General features: G+C 43.7%; 1 protein-coding gene across 2 annotated transcripts in view; it reads right to left on the reverse strand.

Moving 5' to 3' along the window:
- The window catches only part of poglut3 (protein O-glucosyltransferase 3), a 31,822-nt gene extending 17,910 nt beyond the window's left edge, over positions 1–13,912 (reverse strand). For both annotated transcript variants that reach the window (XR_010004068.1, XM_008111896.3), the window contains exon 1: positions 13,526–13,912. Coding sequence is in view for 1 of the 2 variants with exons in the window: in XM_008111896.3 (XP_008110103.2) it covers positions 13,526–13,775 (250 nt within the window). In the remaining variant the exon portion in view is untranslated. The remainder of the gene's footprint in view (positions 1–13,525) is intronic.
- Positions 13,913–14,817: the final 905 nt, after the last annotated feature.

Genomic DNA, 14,817 nt, shown 5'->3' on the forward strand with positions numbered 1-14,817 from the left:
CTCCGATTGAAGTGCTATTTCCAATATCTGCAACAGTAAATAAATGCACTTGGTGTCTCTGAGCATTAGTTATCTTCCAATTTTTCCTTATAAAAAAGTACAATGTAATCAGAACTACCTGCGTTTTTCAAATTTACAAAAAACAAAAAAAAACAAAAAACAAAAAAAAAACCCACACTGGAAAATCCACAGGATGTACAATATAATAGCTTTTACCAGCACCATATGTGAATCAGTCTTAAAACAGGAAATCACAAGATGCAAACAAAAGCAGCCACCTTAGGCAATTCTATTCTATTATCTCAGCATAAACAAAGCAAGCCAAAATCTCAAGAGGAGCTATGAAAGAGGAGCTGATGGATGAATACATAGGAGTTGACTATAACACAGCTGCCTCCAGCTAAAGTGTTATAAATCAGGTCTTGCACTGCCAAGCTGATTAGGATCGGAAAGTTATTTAGAATTAATGGGGCGATTTTTTTTTAATCGAAGTAGAAATGAGATGGCTAAACACACACATCTTGTGGATGAAAAATTCTCAAATAATTTCATCCAAAAGTATTGGGTTATTGGATTATGACCTGTTAGGATCACACCTAATGGGGGTTATGACCTGTTAGGATCATAACCTATTGGATAGCAGAATTTCAGACATGTTCCTTTAGTTTATTACAGTGGTTCTCAACCTGTGGGTCCACAGGTGTTTTGGCCAACAACTCTCAAAAATCCCTGGCAGTTTATCAGATGTTAGGATTTCTGGGAGTTTAAGGCCAAAACATCTGGGGACTCATAGGTTGAGAACCACTGGTTTATTGGGTAATGGAAGATCACTGGGCGTGTAAACATCTTGTTTCTATTTGATGTTCCAAGCAGACAAAATTCAAGTAGACTTCTCTAAAATAAGATTTTTGTTTTACTCACAACTTCATGTATTTAAATATACAGGTACATTTCTTAGGTTAAACTTTTAAAACGTTTCAGTTTGTATCTTTAACTTATTATCTTTAACAGTCTCTTCAAAACTATAGTGCTTTGTACAGCTCTCTTTAATAACTGTCTACTTCCAAGAAAACTCAAGCCTCAACTGTCTTCTAATTCCTAATACTGGTTTCTGCACTCTAACAGACTCAAGCCTCAACTGACTTCTAACTGTCATCCTTTTAGAACTGAACATTCTAAACCAGTGATTCTCAACCTGTGGGTCCCCAGGTGTTTTGGCCTACAACTCCCAGAATTCCCAGTCAGTTTACAAGCTGTTCGGATTTCTGGGAGTTGGAGGCCAAAACATCTGGGGACCCACAGGTTGAGAACCACTGTTCTAAACAGTCACTGAACCAGTAACATGGTTTGCAGCCCCCTCCCCCCACTGCTTTAAGTACATAGAGCTAAGAAAATTGCAATCCAAAGAAGGCATACACTTCAGGAAATAAACCAACACATTATAAAACAGACAAACATCAAATAGAGCAGGTTGCTATCTCTAACAAAAAGGATGCATGGAAGTGATCCAACTAATTGCGGGTGTGCTGGCTAAATATCAAGAGAATGTGTTATGTAAGATTTTATTGTAAGATGGGGAAAACTGGGCTCTCCAAAATATAACAGGTCGGCAACTTCCAAAATCTCACTGACCATACTAACTAGGGCTGATGGGACTTGAAGTCCCAAAATATCTAGGCAATGAACCTAGCATATCATGTGATATGATTGAAAATATGTAGCTTTTCCAAAGTTGGGTCACAAACACACCCAGTAGATGTCCTTCTTGTGGGGAAGTACTGCTTGGATCAGCTGCAGGAACTAAGAACATGACCAATGTTTGGATAAATTGTTAATTTGAACCAGTCCCTCATAAACATGCTTTGATGTTATTATTTGTGGGATGTCACAGCCCTTCTCAATATCCTTCTTTGGGAGGGTTCAGTGTTAGATCTGTGCCAGTTCATGGTGACCACACAATTAGTCCAACAATACAAGCTGCATTAAATGTGATCTTATCTGACATGGACATTTCTCGAAGCAAATAAAATGAGCTGTTCTCCTTATAATGAAAAAGAACTCATACTCTTTTGTAGCTCCTTGCTTGGGTGGCCTGGCAATAAATATTCTGGCTCTGTTTACAAGTGAGTCAGGCCTATGTGCTCCACACCCTGATGAGAGCTCATGTTGCTGCAGCCTATCAGCCCTCTTGACATTTTAAGTTTTCATCTCAAAGTTAAATCTGAAAGAGTGTGAAGGATACTGCTCCTATTTTGCTCTTGCTGAACAACCCCTTTTCCCCTTGCATTCTTTCATTTTCCTCCTACTCTGCTTACTTGCAGTGGCATATTGTCAGACTTCTCTATCCACGGATTTTATCTCCATGATGCAACAATCGACAGCTTGAGTTAAAAAAAAAAGAAGGAAAGCCCGATTTTACCATTTTATATAAGGAACACCCATTTAACTATGCCATTGTACATAATGGGTTTTCAGCATCCATGGATTTGGGTATCAGGAGTGGGGGGTCCCAGACCAAATCCCAGTGGATACGAAAGGTCCATGGAAGCCAACCAACAAACCAACCATCAAGACTGCATTGTAACCCCAGGAAAACCTTCCTGATACAATCACAGATATATTACTGTGTTTATTAATTTCACATTCTATCGTTCTCCCAGTCTGGAACCCAAAGAACCGACAATGTAAGTTGAAAAGAAAATAGGGCTAAAACATGATCGTAATAGTGAAAACAGTGTAGTAAAGTATAGTAACCAGCACATAAACCAACCTATCTAACTAAAATGATTATTCCCTTCTGTTGGAAAAAAAACTCCCATAGGAATGAGCACCACAAAGGCTCTTTCTGTGTCCTCATGAAATGTGACAGGAAACCCAAACCAGGTATGACAGATCTATAAATCACATGGAAAGCAAGGTGATCCTATTTTTACAGTGAAAAGAGTGAATGAAGGGTGTTTTTTTGTGGGTGTTTGCGTCAGGAGCAATTTGAGAAACTGCAAGTCGCTTCTGGTGTGAGAAAATTGGCCATCTGCAAGGACGTTGCTCAGGGGATGCCTGGATGTTTTACCATCCTGTGGGAGGTTTCTCTCATGTCCCCGCATGGGAAGCTGGAGCTGACAGATGGGAAGTCACCCCATTCCCTGGATCTGAACCACCGACCTTTCAGTCAGCAGTCCTGCTGGCACAAGGGTTTAACCCATTGCGCCACCTCAGTGAAGGGTGTTAACTCTTGCCCTATTAAATTATTTCTCATTTATTAAATGATGTGTTGCTCCAGGCACTTTTCTTGTCTTTTGAGTCCAATATTGGAAGTGAACTAAAGCAAAGACTGTGAGACAACAGGTTCTAAAGTAATTACAGAGAGAAAGACCAGATCTTGGAGAGGTTTGCTGGGGAGGGGGCTACAAATCTCGGAATACCTGGTTTAGCCCTGCTGCCAAAACATTAACTTCCCCAAGCTCTAGTGAAACAGAAAATACACTTTCTGATGTTCCCCTTTAACTGTGCAATTAACATTAAGAACTCCCTTTACCTACTCCGCTTCAAGCCATGAGAAGACATGGAGAACAAAAAATTATTATTATTATTATTATTATTATTATTATTGACACAACGACGTTGTATGACACAGCAAACAAGATAGATATGCTGGGTTTCGTTTCACAAAATCACAAGTCGAACACTTCCCAAGTGTCTAGGACTGTGTGATGTATTTTCGGATGATGCGTGCAGATCCCAGCAGGGTGGCTTTTTGCAGTTGGCAGATCGTAATTTTGTCAATGCCTATTGTTTCCAAATGCCGGCTGAGATCTTTCGGCACGGCACCCAATGTGCCCATCACCACCGGGACCACCTGCACTGGTTTCTGCCAGAGTCTTTGCAGTTCAATCTTGAGGTCCTGATAGCGGCTGAGTTTTTCCTGTTGTTTTTCGTCAATGCGACTGTCACCTGGGATGGCAACATCAATGATCCAAACCTTGTTCTTTTCCACAACTGTGATGTCTGGTGTGTTGTGTTCCAGAACTTTGTCAGTCTGGATTCGGAAGTCCCACAGTATCTTTGCATGCTCATTTTCCAATACTTTTGCAGGTTTGTGATCCCACCAGTTCTTTGCTGCTGGCAGGTGGTACTTGAGGCATAAGTTCCAATGAATCATTTGGGCCACATAGTTGTGCCTCTGTTTGTAGTCTGTCTGTGCAATTTTCTTACAGCAGCTGAGGATATGATCAATGGTTTCATCGGTTTCCTTGCACAGTCTGCATTTTGGGTCATCAGCTGATTTTTCGATCTTGGCCTTAATTGCATTTGTCCTGATGGCTTGCTCCTGGGCTGCAAGGATCAGGCCTTCTGTCTCCTTCTTCAGGGTCCCATTTGTGAGCCAGAGCCAGGTCTTCTCCTTATCAGCTTTTCCTTCAATTTTGTCAAGGAACTTTCTATGCAATGTTTTGTTGTGCCAGTTGTCAGCTCTAGTTTGTAGTGTGGTTTTCTTGTACTGGTTTTTTGTCTTGTCTGGTTTTTTGTTTTTTGTCTGGTTGTTGTTATTATTATTATTATTATTATTATTATTATTATTATTATTATTATTATTATTATGCAGGCCACAACGGACCACACAGATAAGATACCATATTCTTCCCACATTTCAATAGTGGCAGTCCCATCGATCTTGCAATGGCATTTAAAGACACAGTCAGTTCAATTCAACACCAGAAATGCAAATAATCATTGTACTTTGAGTGAGGTAGTCTTATACTTTTCTTAGGTTCTTGCCAGAAGGGCTCTGGCTTTTCTCTCCAAGCCCTGTCTCTTCAAATCTGCTGGTTCTTGCCCTACAGACCTGAACCTGCCCTTCCTGTTTGTCCTGAATCCTCTCCCAGTCCAACCTGTTTGCCTCATGCCTTCTGTGTATTTCTTCAACTGATCCTAGTAAAGCTTGTCTGATTTGGTAGACATCACGCCCAGTCTAGACCCACAACAAATTGTGCAGGCACAATTTGCTCAGAGGAGCATAATAAAATGTTAATTGAATTTTGTGCTGAACTATAATCTGAAATATAATCTCCACTGATTTATTTCTCTTATACAGAAAGTAGTTCCATTGATTTGGAATATTAATTACTTCTGTATGTCCAAGACAGGTGTTTGAGGATCTTCCCCACCTCCTTTAAAACACCATGTTGCCTTATAGCAGAGGTGGACAAAGTCAAAGAAATAATTCCAATTCTTTCCTTTCTGTTTGGATTATAACTCATATGTTTATGCACATCATCTTCTATATATATAAAAGAGTAATGAAATTTCAGCCTAGGACAAAACAACAAAACTATACATCTCAGAAACACCAAACTTGGCAGCACAACCCCTCATCTATGCCTCTACGTTCATACAACAAAAAGCTTCAGCTACTCCAGAAAACGGCCAGGCTTTGAGACTGCAAGGCTATTCACTGCTATTCCATCTGGCCAACAAAGGATTCCCATAAGCCACAGCAACGCGTGGCCGGGCAAAGCTAGTTATATATAAAAATACAGCCTGCGTATATTTGTGCACGCAGAACTCGAAAAGTAGTCAGTCGATCAACTTGAAGTTTTGACACAACATTGCATACCAATACACACGTGTTTACTAATGAGTCTGGGGGAGAAAGAACCACGGATGATGGGATATGCAGTACTTTCAAGCACTTCCCCTCCCACAGACCACCGTGATGTGCACCAATGAGAGAACAGGACCAAATCTGGCACACAGACCCCCCCGCATGCCCCACTTTACATCCTGGTGTGCTTAGGGGAGGACAGACCATGGATGATGGGATTTGCAGTACCTTCATTCGAATCACACCACTGCGACCCCCACGAACGATGGACCTGGGCCATATTTGGCACACAGACACCCCATTACCCACTTCACATCCAGGAGCCAATAAGAGAAGGATGGACCATGAATGATGGGATTTGCAGTACTTACACCCAATTCAGCTCCAACTTCAACAGACCACTGAGACCCAGACAAATGACGGACCTGGACAAAACTTGACACACAGACTTCCCATGACCAACAGAAAATACTGGAGGAGTTTGGGGAATATCAGCCTTGATTTATGGGAGTTATAATTCACCTGCATCCAGAGAAATTCTGATCCCCACCAACAATGAACTGGGACCAAACTTGGCAGAGAGAGCCCTTGTTACCAACTGAACATACTGCTGTAGTATGTTGGAGTTGACCTTGATTATGGGAGTTGTAGTTCATCCTCATCCAGAGTGCACTAAACCCAGCTGACAACAGATCTAGACCAAACTTGGCACACAGACCCAACATGGTCAACACTACACACACAGGAGTTGGGGTAATTGCCCTGGGAATCACACTCATTCCAACTGACATGGCATTAGAGTTCAAATGACTTACATTACCAATACACTTGCATTCACAATGACTATCAATAAAATGCAGGGGCAATCTTTGCAAGTGTGCAGTTTGAAATTAGAAAACAAATACTTCTCTCATGGGCAATTACACGTTGCATGCTCCAGAGTCAGAAAACCATCTGATCTTACTGTTTATGCAGAAAAAAGACAAATAAAAAAGGTAGTCAATTCACTAGCTTTACAATAAAAATGATTTTTAATAAAAACCTCTTTTTCATTCCACATGAATGGCACAGCAACGCAAGGCGGGGTATATAATGGAATTATGTGTTTTCTTAGTGACTCAATGTTCACTACAATAATTTTATTCACTTTCACATTCATTTCATATCATACTGAGCCACAGTGAAGCATAGCCGGGCTAAGCTAGTTATTTATCTTTAAGAAAGACACTGAAGCAGGTATGTTCCTTCCAACAGCTTCTTAAAACATCGACCCATTCCTTACCAGGGGCTGCACAGAGAGCAGTTAACTGTGACAACATTAACTGCTGATGTCATAACATTAAAATATTTCTTAACCTGTTTACCATGCAACAGATGACATACAAACATATGCTAAGAGCCAGTATGGTACAATGGTTTGACCACTTTAGTAGAGCAGGGTTCAAATCCTCAGTCAAAGATGGAAACCCACTGGATGATTTTGGCCAAAAGTCACACTCTCAACCTCAGAGGAAGGCAAGGGGAAACCTCCTCTGAGCAAATCGAGCCAGGAAAAAAACCCCATCATAGATTAGCCTTACGCTAAATTGGAAACAACCTGAAGACACACAAGAACATAGTAGCATAGTGGTAGGAGTTTCAGGCTTGGACTGGGAGCCTTGAATTCAAATTCTCTGCTCATGGAATCATTAGTATTGGAAGAGACTGCAAGGGCCATCCAGTTCAACTCTCTGCCATGCTGGAAAAAGCACCCCCAACAGATGGCCATCCAGCCTCTGCTTAAAGACCTCCAGACTCCACTGCCAAACAACTCTAGCTGTCAGGAAGTTCTTCCTAATGTTTAGGTTGAATCTCTTTTCTTGCAATCTGAATCCATTGCTCTGTGTCCTAGTCTCCTAAAGCAGCAGAAAACAATCTTACGAAGATCGTTACTATGTGAACATGGCTCTGTCACTATTTTTCAGCAAAATTTACATCATAGGAAAGCACTGCTGGGAATTCAACATTCAGGGAAAGAAAATAAAGAATTAATGGAACATGGAAAATCTGCTAAAACACTGAGAGATAGGAATAGAAACCAAAAGGACCCAGATAACCGGAAAACTGGTTCGGAAATTAATAAAAGAGAGACAAAGGCACAATTTAGGCCACAAAAACGAAATGCATGGGGATAGTATAGAGAATATTACACATGAAGAGGCCCTAAATTATTATTGCTCATAAATTGAACATGGGCCAGAAGTGTGATGCTGCAACAAAGAAGATGAAAGCAATTTTGCCCTGGATTAATAGAAGTATAGTTTCCACATTGAGGGAAATAATAGCCTCACTATATTCGGCAATGGTCAGATCTCACCTGGATTACAGCATTCAGTTCTGGGTGCCTTATCTTAAGGAGGATATGGGCAAGCTGGAGCATTTTCAAACCAGTGAAATGGGGGTGATAAGTAGCATGGAGAACGAAAGCAAGTGATGAAAGGTAGAAAGAGCTGTGCATGTTTGGCTTGTTGAAAAGAAGATTGAAGGGTGACATGACTGTACTTTTTAAATCTTTAGGGCTGTCAAAGAAAGGAGGAGGAAACCTGTTCTCTGATGCCCCAGAAGGTAAAACCAAGCCATTAAATCTCAGTCGAACATTAGGGCATATGTTGCTTCACCTACCCACATCCAAATATATATGGCCTCTAGTCCCCTAGGTAATTCCATAGTATGCTTCCAGCAGATGCTGTAATGGGAGTTTTTTAAGCCCTCAGAGTCAGACCAAAGTTGTTCATTTCATTAGTTTGCTATTATCCATTGTTATCTGTTTCCACCATAAGTGCAGGAATGTATCCCCAGTGGATACGGGAGCATACCGCGTGCAGTGACCCAAAATGCAGACTGTGCAAGGAAGCTGACGAAACCATTGATCATATCCTCATATCCTGCTGTAAGAAAATCGCACAGACAGACTACAAACAGAGGCACAACTATGTGGCCCAAATGATTCATTGGAACTTATGCCTCAAGTACCATCTCCCAGGAGTAAAGAACTGGTGGGATCACAAACCTGCAAAAGTATTGGAAAATGAGCATGCAAAGATACTGTGGGACTTCCGAATCCAGACTGACAAAGTTCTGGAACACAACACACCAGACATCACAGTTGTGGAAAAGAAAAAGGTTTGGATCATTGATGTTGCCATCCCAGGTAACAATCGCATTGACAAAAAACAACAAGAAAAACTCAGCCGCTATCAGGACCTCAAGATTGAACTTCAAATATTTATTTATTTATTTACAGTATTTATATTTCGCCCTTCTCACCCCGAAGGAGACTCAGGGCGGATCACATTATGTACATATAAGGCAAACATTCAATGCCCATAAACACATCGAACAGAGACAAACAGACAGACAGACGCAGAGGCAATTTAACCTTCTCCTGAGGGGATGTTCGATTCTGGCCCCAGGGGGGAGCAGCTGCTTCATCATCCACTCTGATAGCACTTCCTCATTCCAACGTTGTAAATTAGTTAAATTTGCCCCCCCCCTTTTATAAGTGGTACCTTATTTCCTACTTGATAGATACAACTATCTTTCGGGTTGCTAGGTCAGCAACGAGCAGGGGCTATATTTTATTTTTTAATTGACGGGTGCTCACCCCGCCATGGGCTGGCCTCGAACTCATGACCTCATGGTCAGAGTGATTTATTGCAGCAGCTGCTTACCAGCCTGCGCCACAGCCCGGCCCCGGCAGAAACCAGTGCAGGTGGTCCTGGTGGTGATGGGCACATTGGGTGCCGTGTCAAAAGATCTCAGCCGGCATTTGGAAACAATAGACATTGACAAAATTACGATCTGCCAACTGCAAAAGGCCACCCTACTGGGATCTGCACGCATCATCCGAAAATACATCACACAGTCCTAAACGCTTGGGAAGTGTTTGACTTGTGATTTTGTGATACGAAATCCAGCATATCTATCTTGTTTGCTGTGTCATAAAATATAATAATAATAATAATAATAATAATAATAATAATAATAATAATAATAATAATAATAATATTTTTTATTAATATCCCACCACCATCTCCCAGAGGGACTTGGGGCAGCTCACAAAGTGCTCAAGGTGCAAATATACAAAATACAAAAGTGCAGAAAGAATAACATAAAAACAATAGGCAAAGGTAAAGGTTTCCCCTGACATTAAGTCTAGTCACGTCCGACTCTGGGGGTTGGTGCCCATCTCCAGCCTTATCTCCCTCGGGAGGGCATTCCAAAATCGAGGGACCACCACCGAGAAGGCCCTCTCTCTCGTCCTCACAAACCACACCTGTGCCAGTTCATAGAAAGAAATGCTGTCACGAAGATAGGTTGGACCTGAAGCGTATAGAGTTTTGTATGTAATAACTTGCACTTTGAATTGGCAGCCGGTGGAGCTGCTTTAATAGGGGCATGGTGTGCTCCCTATAACCAGCTCGTTAGTAATCTAACCGCTGACCTTTGCACTAACTGCAGTTTCCAAGCCGTCTTCAAAGGCAGCTCCACATAGAGTGTATTGCAGTAGTCCAGTCTAGATGTTACTAGGGTGTGCACCACCAAGGCAAAGTCAGGCTTTCTGGGAAGGGTTGCAGCTGGCACACCAGTTTTAATTGTGCGAAAGCCCTCCCAGCCACCGCTGACACCTAAGCTTCAAACGTCAGCGCTGAGTCCAGGAGGACCCCCAGACTGCAGTGTAGTAACAACCTACCGGCTGTTAGGAATAGTAGGAGTTGAAGTCCAAAACAACTGGAGGGCTGAAGTTTGTCCATGCCTGGTGCAGAGCCAGCCTTTGGCGTAGAAGGCTTTGCAAAATCCTTAACTCCCATGACTCCACAGCACTGAGCTATGGCCATTGAAGCGGCGCCAAACTGAATCGAATTCCACAGTGTAGATGCACCCCATAGGAAAAAGGAGCAGGTGGACCAGACCCAAGATTAATAAGGTCCTAATAAGGGCATTGTAGGTACCTTAACAAGCCAAAGCTTAATCCAGACAAGACAGATGTCCTCCTGGTCAGTTGTGAAGCCAAATGGGGTATAGGGTGGAAACCTGTGTTCGACGGGGCTACACTCTCACTGAGGACACAGGTCCGCAGTTTGGGCATCCTCCCGGATTCAGTGCTGACGCTTGATGCTCAGGTGTCAGTGGTGACCGGGAGAGCCTTCGCACAGTTAAACTTGTGCACCAGCTGCGACTGTACCTTGAGAAGCCAGACCTGGCCACGGTGGTCTATGCCTTGGTTACATCCAGACTGGGTTATTGTAATGCACTCTGCCCTTTAAGACAGCCCGAAAACCGCAACTGGTGCAAAGGTTGCCAGTCAGGTTGCTAACTGGAGTACACTATGCCGGTTCCGGCCCAGCCTATCTGTCTGAACGTATCTCCCCCTATGAAGCACCTCGGAGTCTAAGATTGTCTGGGGAGGCCCTGCTCTCGGTCCCACCTCTTTCACAAGTGTGATTGGTGGTGGGGACAAGAGATAGGATTTTCTCAGTGGTGGCCCCTTGGTTGTGAACTCCCTTCCAGTGATATGAGTTCAGATCCCTCCCTCCTGATCTTCAGAAAAAGAGTTTAAACCTGGCTTTCAGAGCAGGCTTTTGAAAAGTAGTATTGTGCAATAAGTTTACTTGAAATCGTGCAATTGACTTTGGATCGGCCTTAGACCTTGCTTTTTGGATGATGTGTCTTAATATTGGACTGTATCTTAATTACGCTTTTACGTATGCTTAATTTTTAATTTATTTCATGTTTTTATGCTTTAGGCACTATGTGGTGCCGCTTGTAAGCCACCTTGAGTCCTCTCATGGATGGAAAAAGGCAGGATATAAATATGGTAATTAAATAAATAAATAAGTCCCTATTAAAACAGTTCCACCTGCTGCCAAGAAGTTTCCAGTCCCAATTCAAGGTGCTGACTTTGACCTATAAAGCACTAAATGCTTTGGGCCCTGCCTATCTTCGGGACCGGATCTGCCCCTATGAACCAACGTGGGCTTTTAGATCTGCCGGGGAGGATCTTCTCTCGCTTCCACCATTGTCACAAGCACGGTTGGTGGCGATGAGGGAGAGGGCCTTCTTGGTGGTGACCCCCCATTTCTGGAACACCCTCCACACTGTCATCCTTTCGTAGGGATCTGAAAACCTGGGGGTTCCAGCCAATTTTTGAGAATAACTACTTCCTAGGCCTAGTCCCTTGGAAACCATAGCACTCTGTCCTGCACTTAATCCACTTCCCCAGCCCATTGATACGCTGCTGCACTATCCCTTGCCCAGCCCCTTTTATAAATGGCCACGTTCATTTTGCAATCTTGGCCACTGGTTTGCTGAACCTCTGCTGATGGAGCTACAATGACATGGGCTTTTAATATTGCACTAGCCCCCCTCCCATATTTCAGTGCTCATTACGGGATAGATTGTTGGTTGAGGATACTGTTTCATGTTATGTTATTGTCTTTTGTAATGTTATTGATTTTATCAAGTTATCCATGGTTGGTTTCAACTGTTGCTGAATTGGGCTGGTTCCCCATGTAAGCCGCCCCGAGTCCCTCCGGGGAGATGGAGGCAGTATATAAAAATAAAGCTATTATTGTTGTTGCTGCTGCTGCTGCTGTTGTTGTTAATATCATTTTATTTAGTATGTTTTGACATGATTTTGGATGATTACGATATTTATTTATTTATTTACAGTATTTATATTCCGCCCTTCTCACCCTGAAGGGGACTCAGGGCGGATCACATTATATACATATAGAGCAAACATTCAATGCCCATATACACATAGAACCGAGACAGAGACAGACAGACGCAGAAGCAATTTAACCTTCTCCTGAGGGGATGTTCGATTCTGGCCACAGGGGGGAGCAGCTGCTTTATCATCCACTGTGACGGCACTTCCTCATTCCAACGTTATAAATTAGTTAAATTTGTCTCCCCACTTTATAAGTGGTACCTTATTTCCTACTTGATAGATGCAACTATCTTTCGGGTGCTAGGTCAGCAACGAGCAGGGGCTATTTATTTATTTATTTTTAATTGACAGGTGCTCACCCTGCCAGGGGCTGGCCTCGAACTCATGACCTGGTTAGAGTGATTTATTGCAGCAGGCTGCTCACCAGCCTGCGCCACAACCTATTGATCTACTCACATTTACATGTTTTCGCACCTCTAGGTTGGCAGAAACCCTGGTGGCGAAGTGTGTTAAAGCACTGAACTGCTGAACTTGCAGACCAAAAGGTCCCAGGTTCAAATCCCGGGAGCGGAGTGAGCACCCGCTGTTAGCTCCAGCTTCTGCCAACCTAGCAGTTCAAAAACATGCCAATGTGAGTAGATCAATAGGTACCGCTCCGGTGGGAAGGTAACGGCGCTCCATGCAGTCATGCTGGCCACATGACCTTGGAGGTGTCTACGGACAACGCCGGCTCTTCGGCTTAGAAATGGAGATAAGCACTAACCCCCAGCGTCGGACATGACTGGGCTTAATGTCAGGGGAAACCTTTACCTTTACCTTAGGTTGGCAGAAGCTGGAGCTAACAGCGGTCGCTCACTCCACTCCCCGGATTCGAACCTGCGACCTTTGGGTCTGCAAGTTCAGCAGCTCAGCGCTTTAACACACTGCGCCACTGGAGGCTCCTGGACTTTATTGTACTGCAGGGTATATCTTGGTTCAGAAACTGTGGTAAAGCTTCTATTTATTTATATCTACAACCTGTAACAGTGAGGTCTATTGGAAACACAAATCAGGCTGTGTTATGTTATTGAACGTGGGCTTTTTTATGTCTTGTCTGTATGGTTTTCCTTCCGGCAATTCAACGTTTGCCTATGTGCTGGAAACCGCCCTGAGTCCCTTCGTGGAGACAGGGCGGTATACAAATAAAGGTTTATTATTATTATGATTGTCATTACCTGGCGGGGAGCGGGTGCAATTGCGTCCGTCGCTGCTGACCGCCTGCAGGTAGAAATACCTGGCGGGCAAGGTGAGCTCTGCCTCAAGGCCCGGCCCCCAGGCCAAGCTCTTCTCCGCACTGACCGGCTCAAGGGGCTCCCAGGAAGAGGAAGAGGAAAAGGAAGAGGAAGAGGAGGAAGAGGAGGAAGCAGCCCCTGGCAGGAGCCCCAAGGAGACCCAAACTCCCAGCCAGAGCAGCATCACTGGCATCCTTCTTTGCTGCAAAGCAAAAGGGGCAAAAGAACTATTTACTGGGGGGACCGGGGTCTGGGTCACTCCGGCCTCACTTTCCTAAAAGTTGCAGATTTAGGGAGGGAGGGGGGAAAGAATTGGAGTGGCTGAATCTGATTGGAAGGCGCGGCCGCCAATCACGACGGCTCAAAGCAACCCCTTCTCTCTTCCTCTGGAGCAGAAATCCCTTCTCTGCCTTCCTTCCGCGCTGCCGCTCCGGATTCAAGGAAGCTGGTTCAAGGGGCTGCGTCCTCACTGTAGGTTGACACCAGGCCTGTAGGGGGGGGGGGGGGGGGGTTCAACCCCCCCCCCCCCGAAATTTTTCAAGTTATAAAAAAAATCTCGTTTACTCATGAATTTTAACTGGTTAACCAAATCCCCATGCTAAGTATATGAGATGCAAAACATTAAGAGTCCCTCCAGGCACTATCTCAAGCAGATATTGACAGGTTTGTAGTGAGGAGGGGTGTGTGCTAGGGGTTCAACCCCCCCCCCCCCCCGAAATTTTCAAAACCCCTCCCGAAATTTTTTTCTGGCTACGGCCCTGGTTGACACCACTTAGAATCATAGAGTTGGAAGAGACCTCATGGGCCTTCCAGTCCAACTCCCTGCCAAGAAGCAGGAAATCGCATTCAAAGCACCCCCGACAGATGACCATCCAGCCTCTGCTTAAAAGCCTCCAAAGAAGACTCCGGGGCAGAGAGTTCCACTGCTGAACATCCGGAGGGAACAAGTTTGCCTATGCCTGATCGATGCTTTCGAATAAAATGAGCTCCCTGATCGTCTGCCTCTATTGTGTAGTGAAAGCCTTGCTGGCAGGGAAATGCATCTTGCACTTTGGATCTTCTGGATTAAAATCTAATACAGTACTAAGCGTACTGATAATGGCTTTCATATGCCTTTTAAAATTTAATTGCGCCACATGTGTGAGAAGTTCAGTGAGAGAGATTTCAAAGTCCTCTGTATGATTATGTGTCTTCAGGTGACTTGGCAACTTATGGCAACCCCATGGATTTTATAG

Source organism: Anolis carolinensis, chromosome 3 (genome assembly GCF_035594765.1).
Source record: "Anolis carolinensis isolate JA03-04 chromosome 3, rAnoCar3.1.pri, whole genome shotgun sequence".
Lineage (NCBI taxonomy): Eukaryota > Metazoa > Chordata > Lepidosauria > Squamata > Dactyloidae > Anolis > Anolis carolinensis.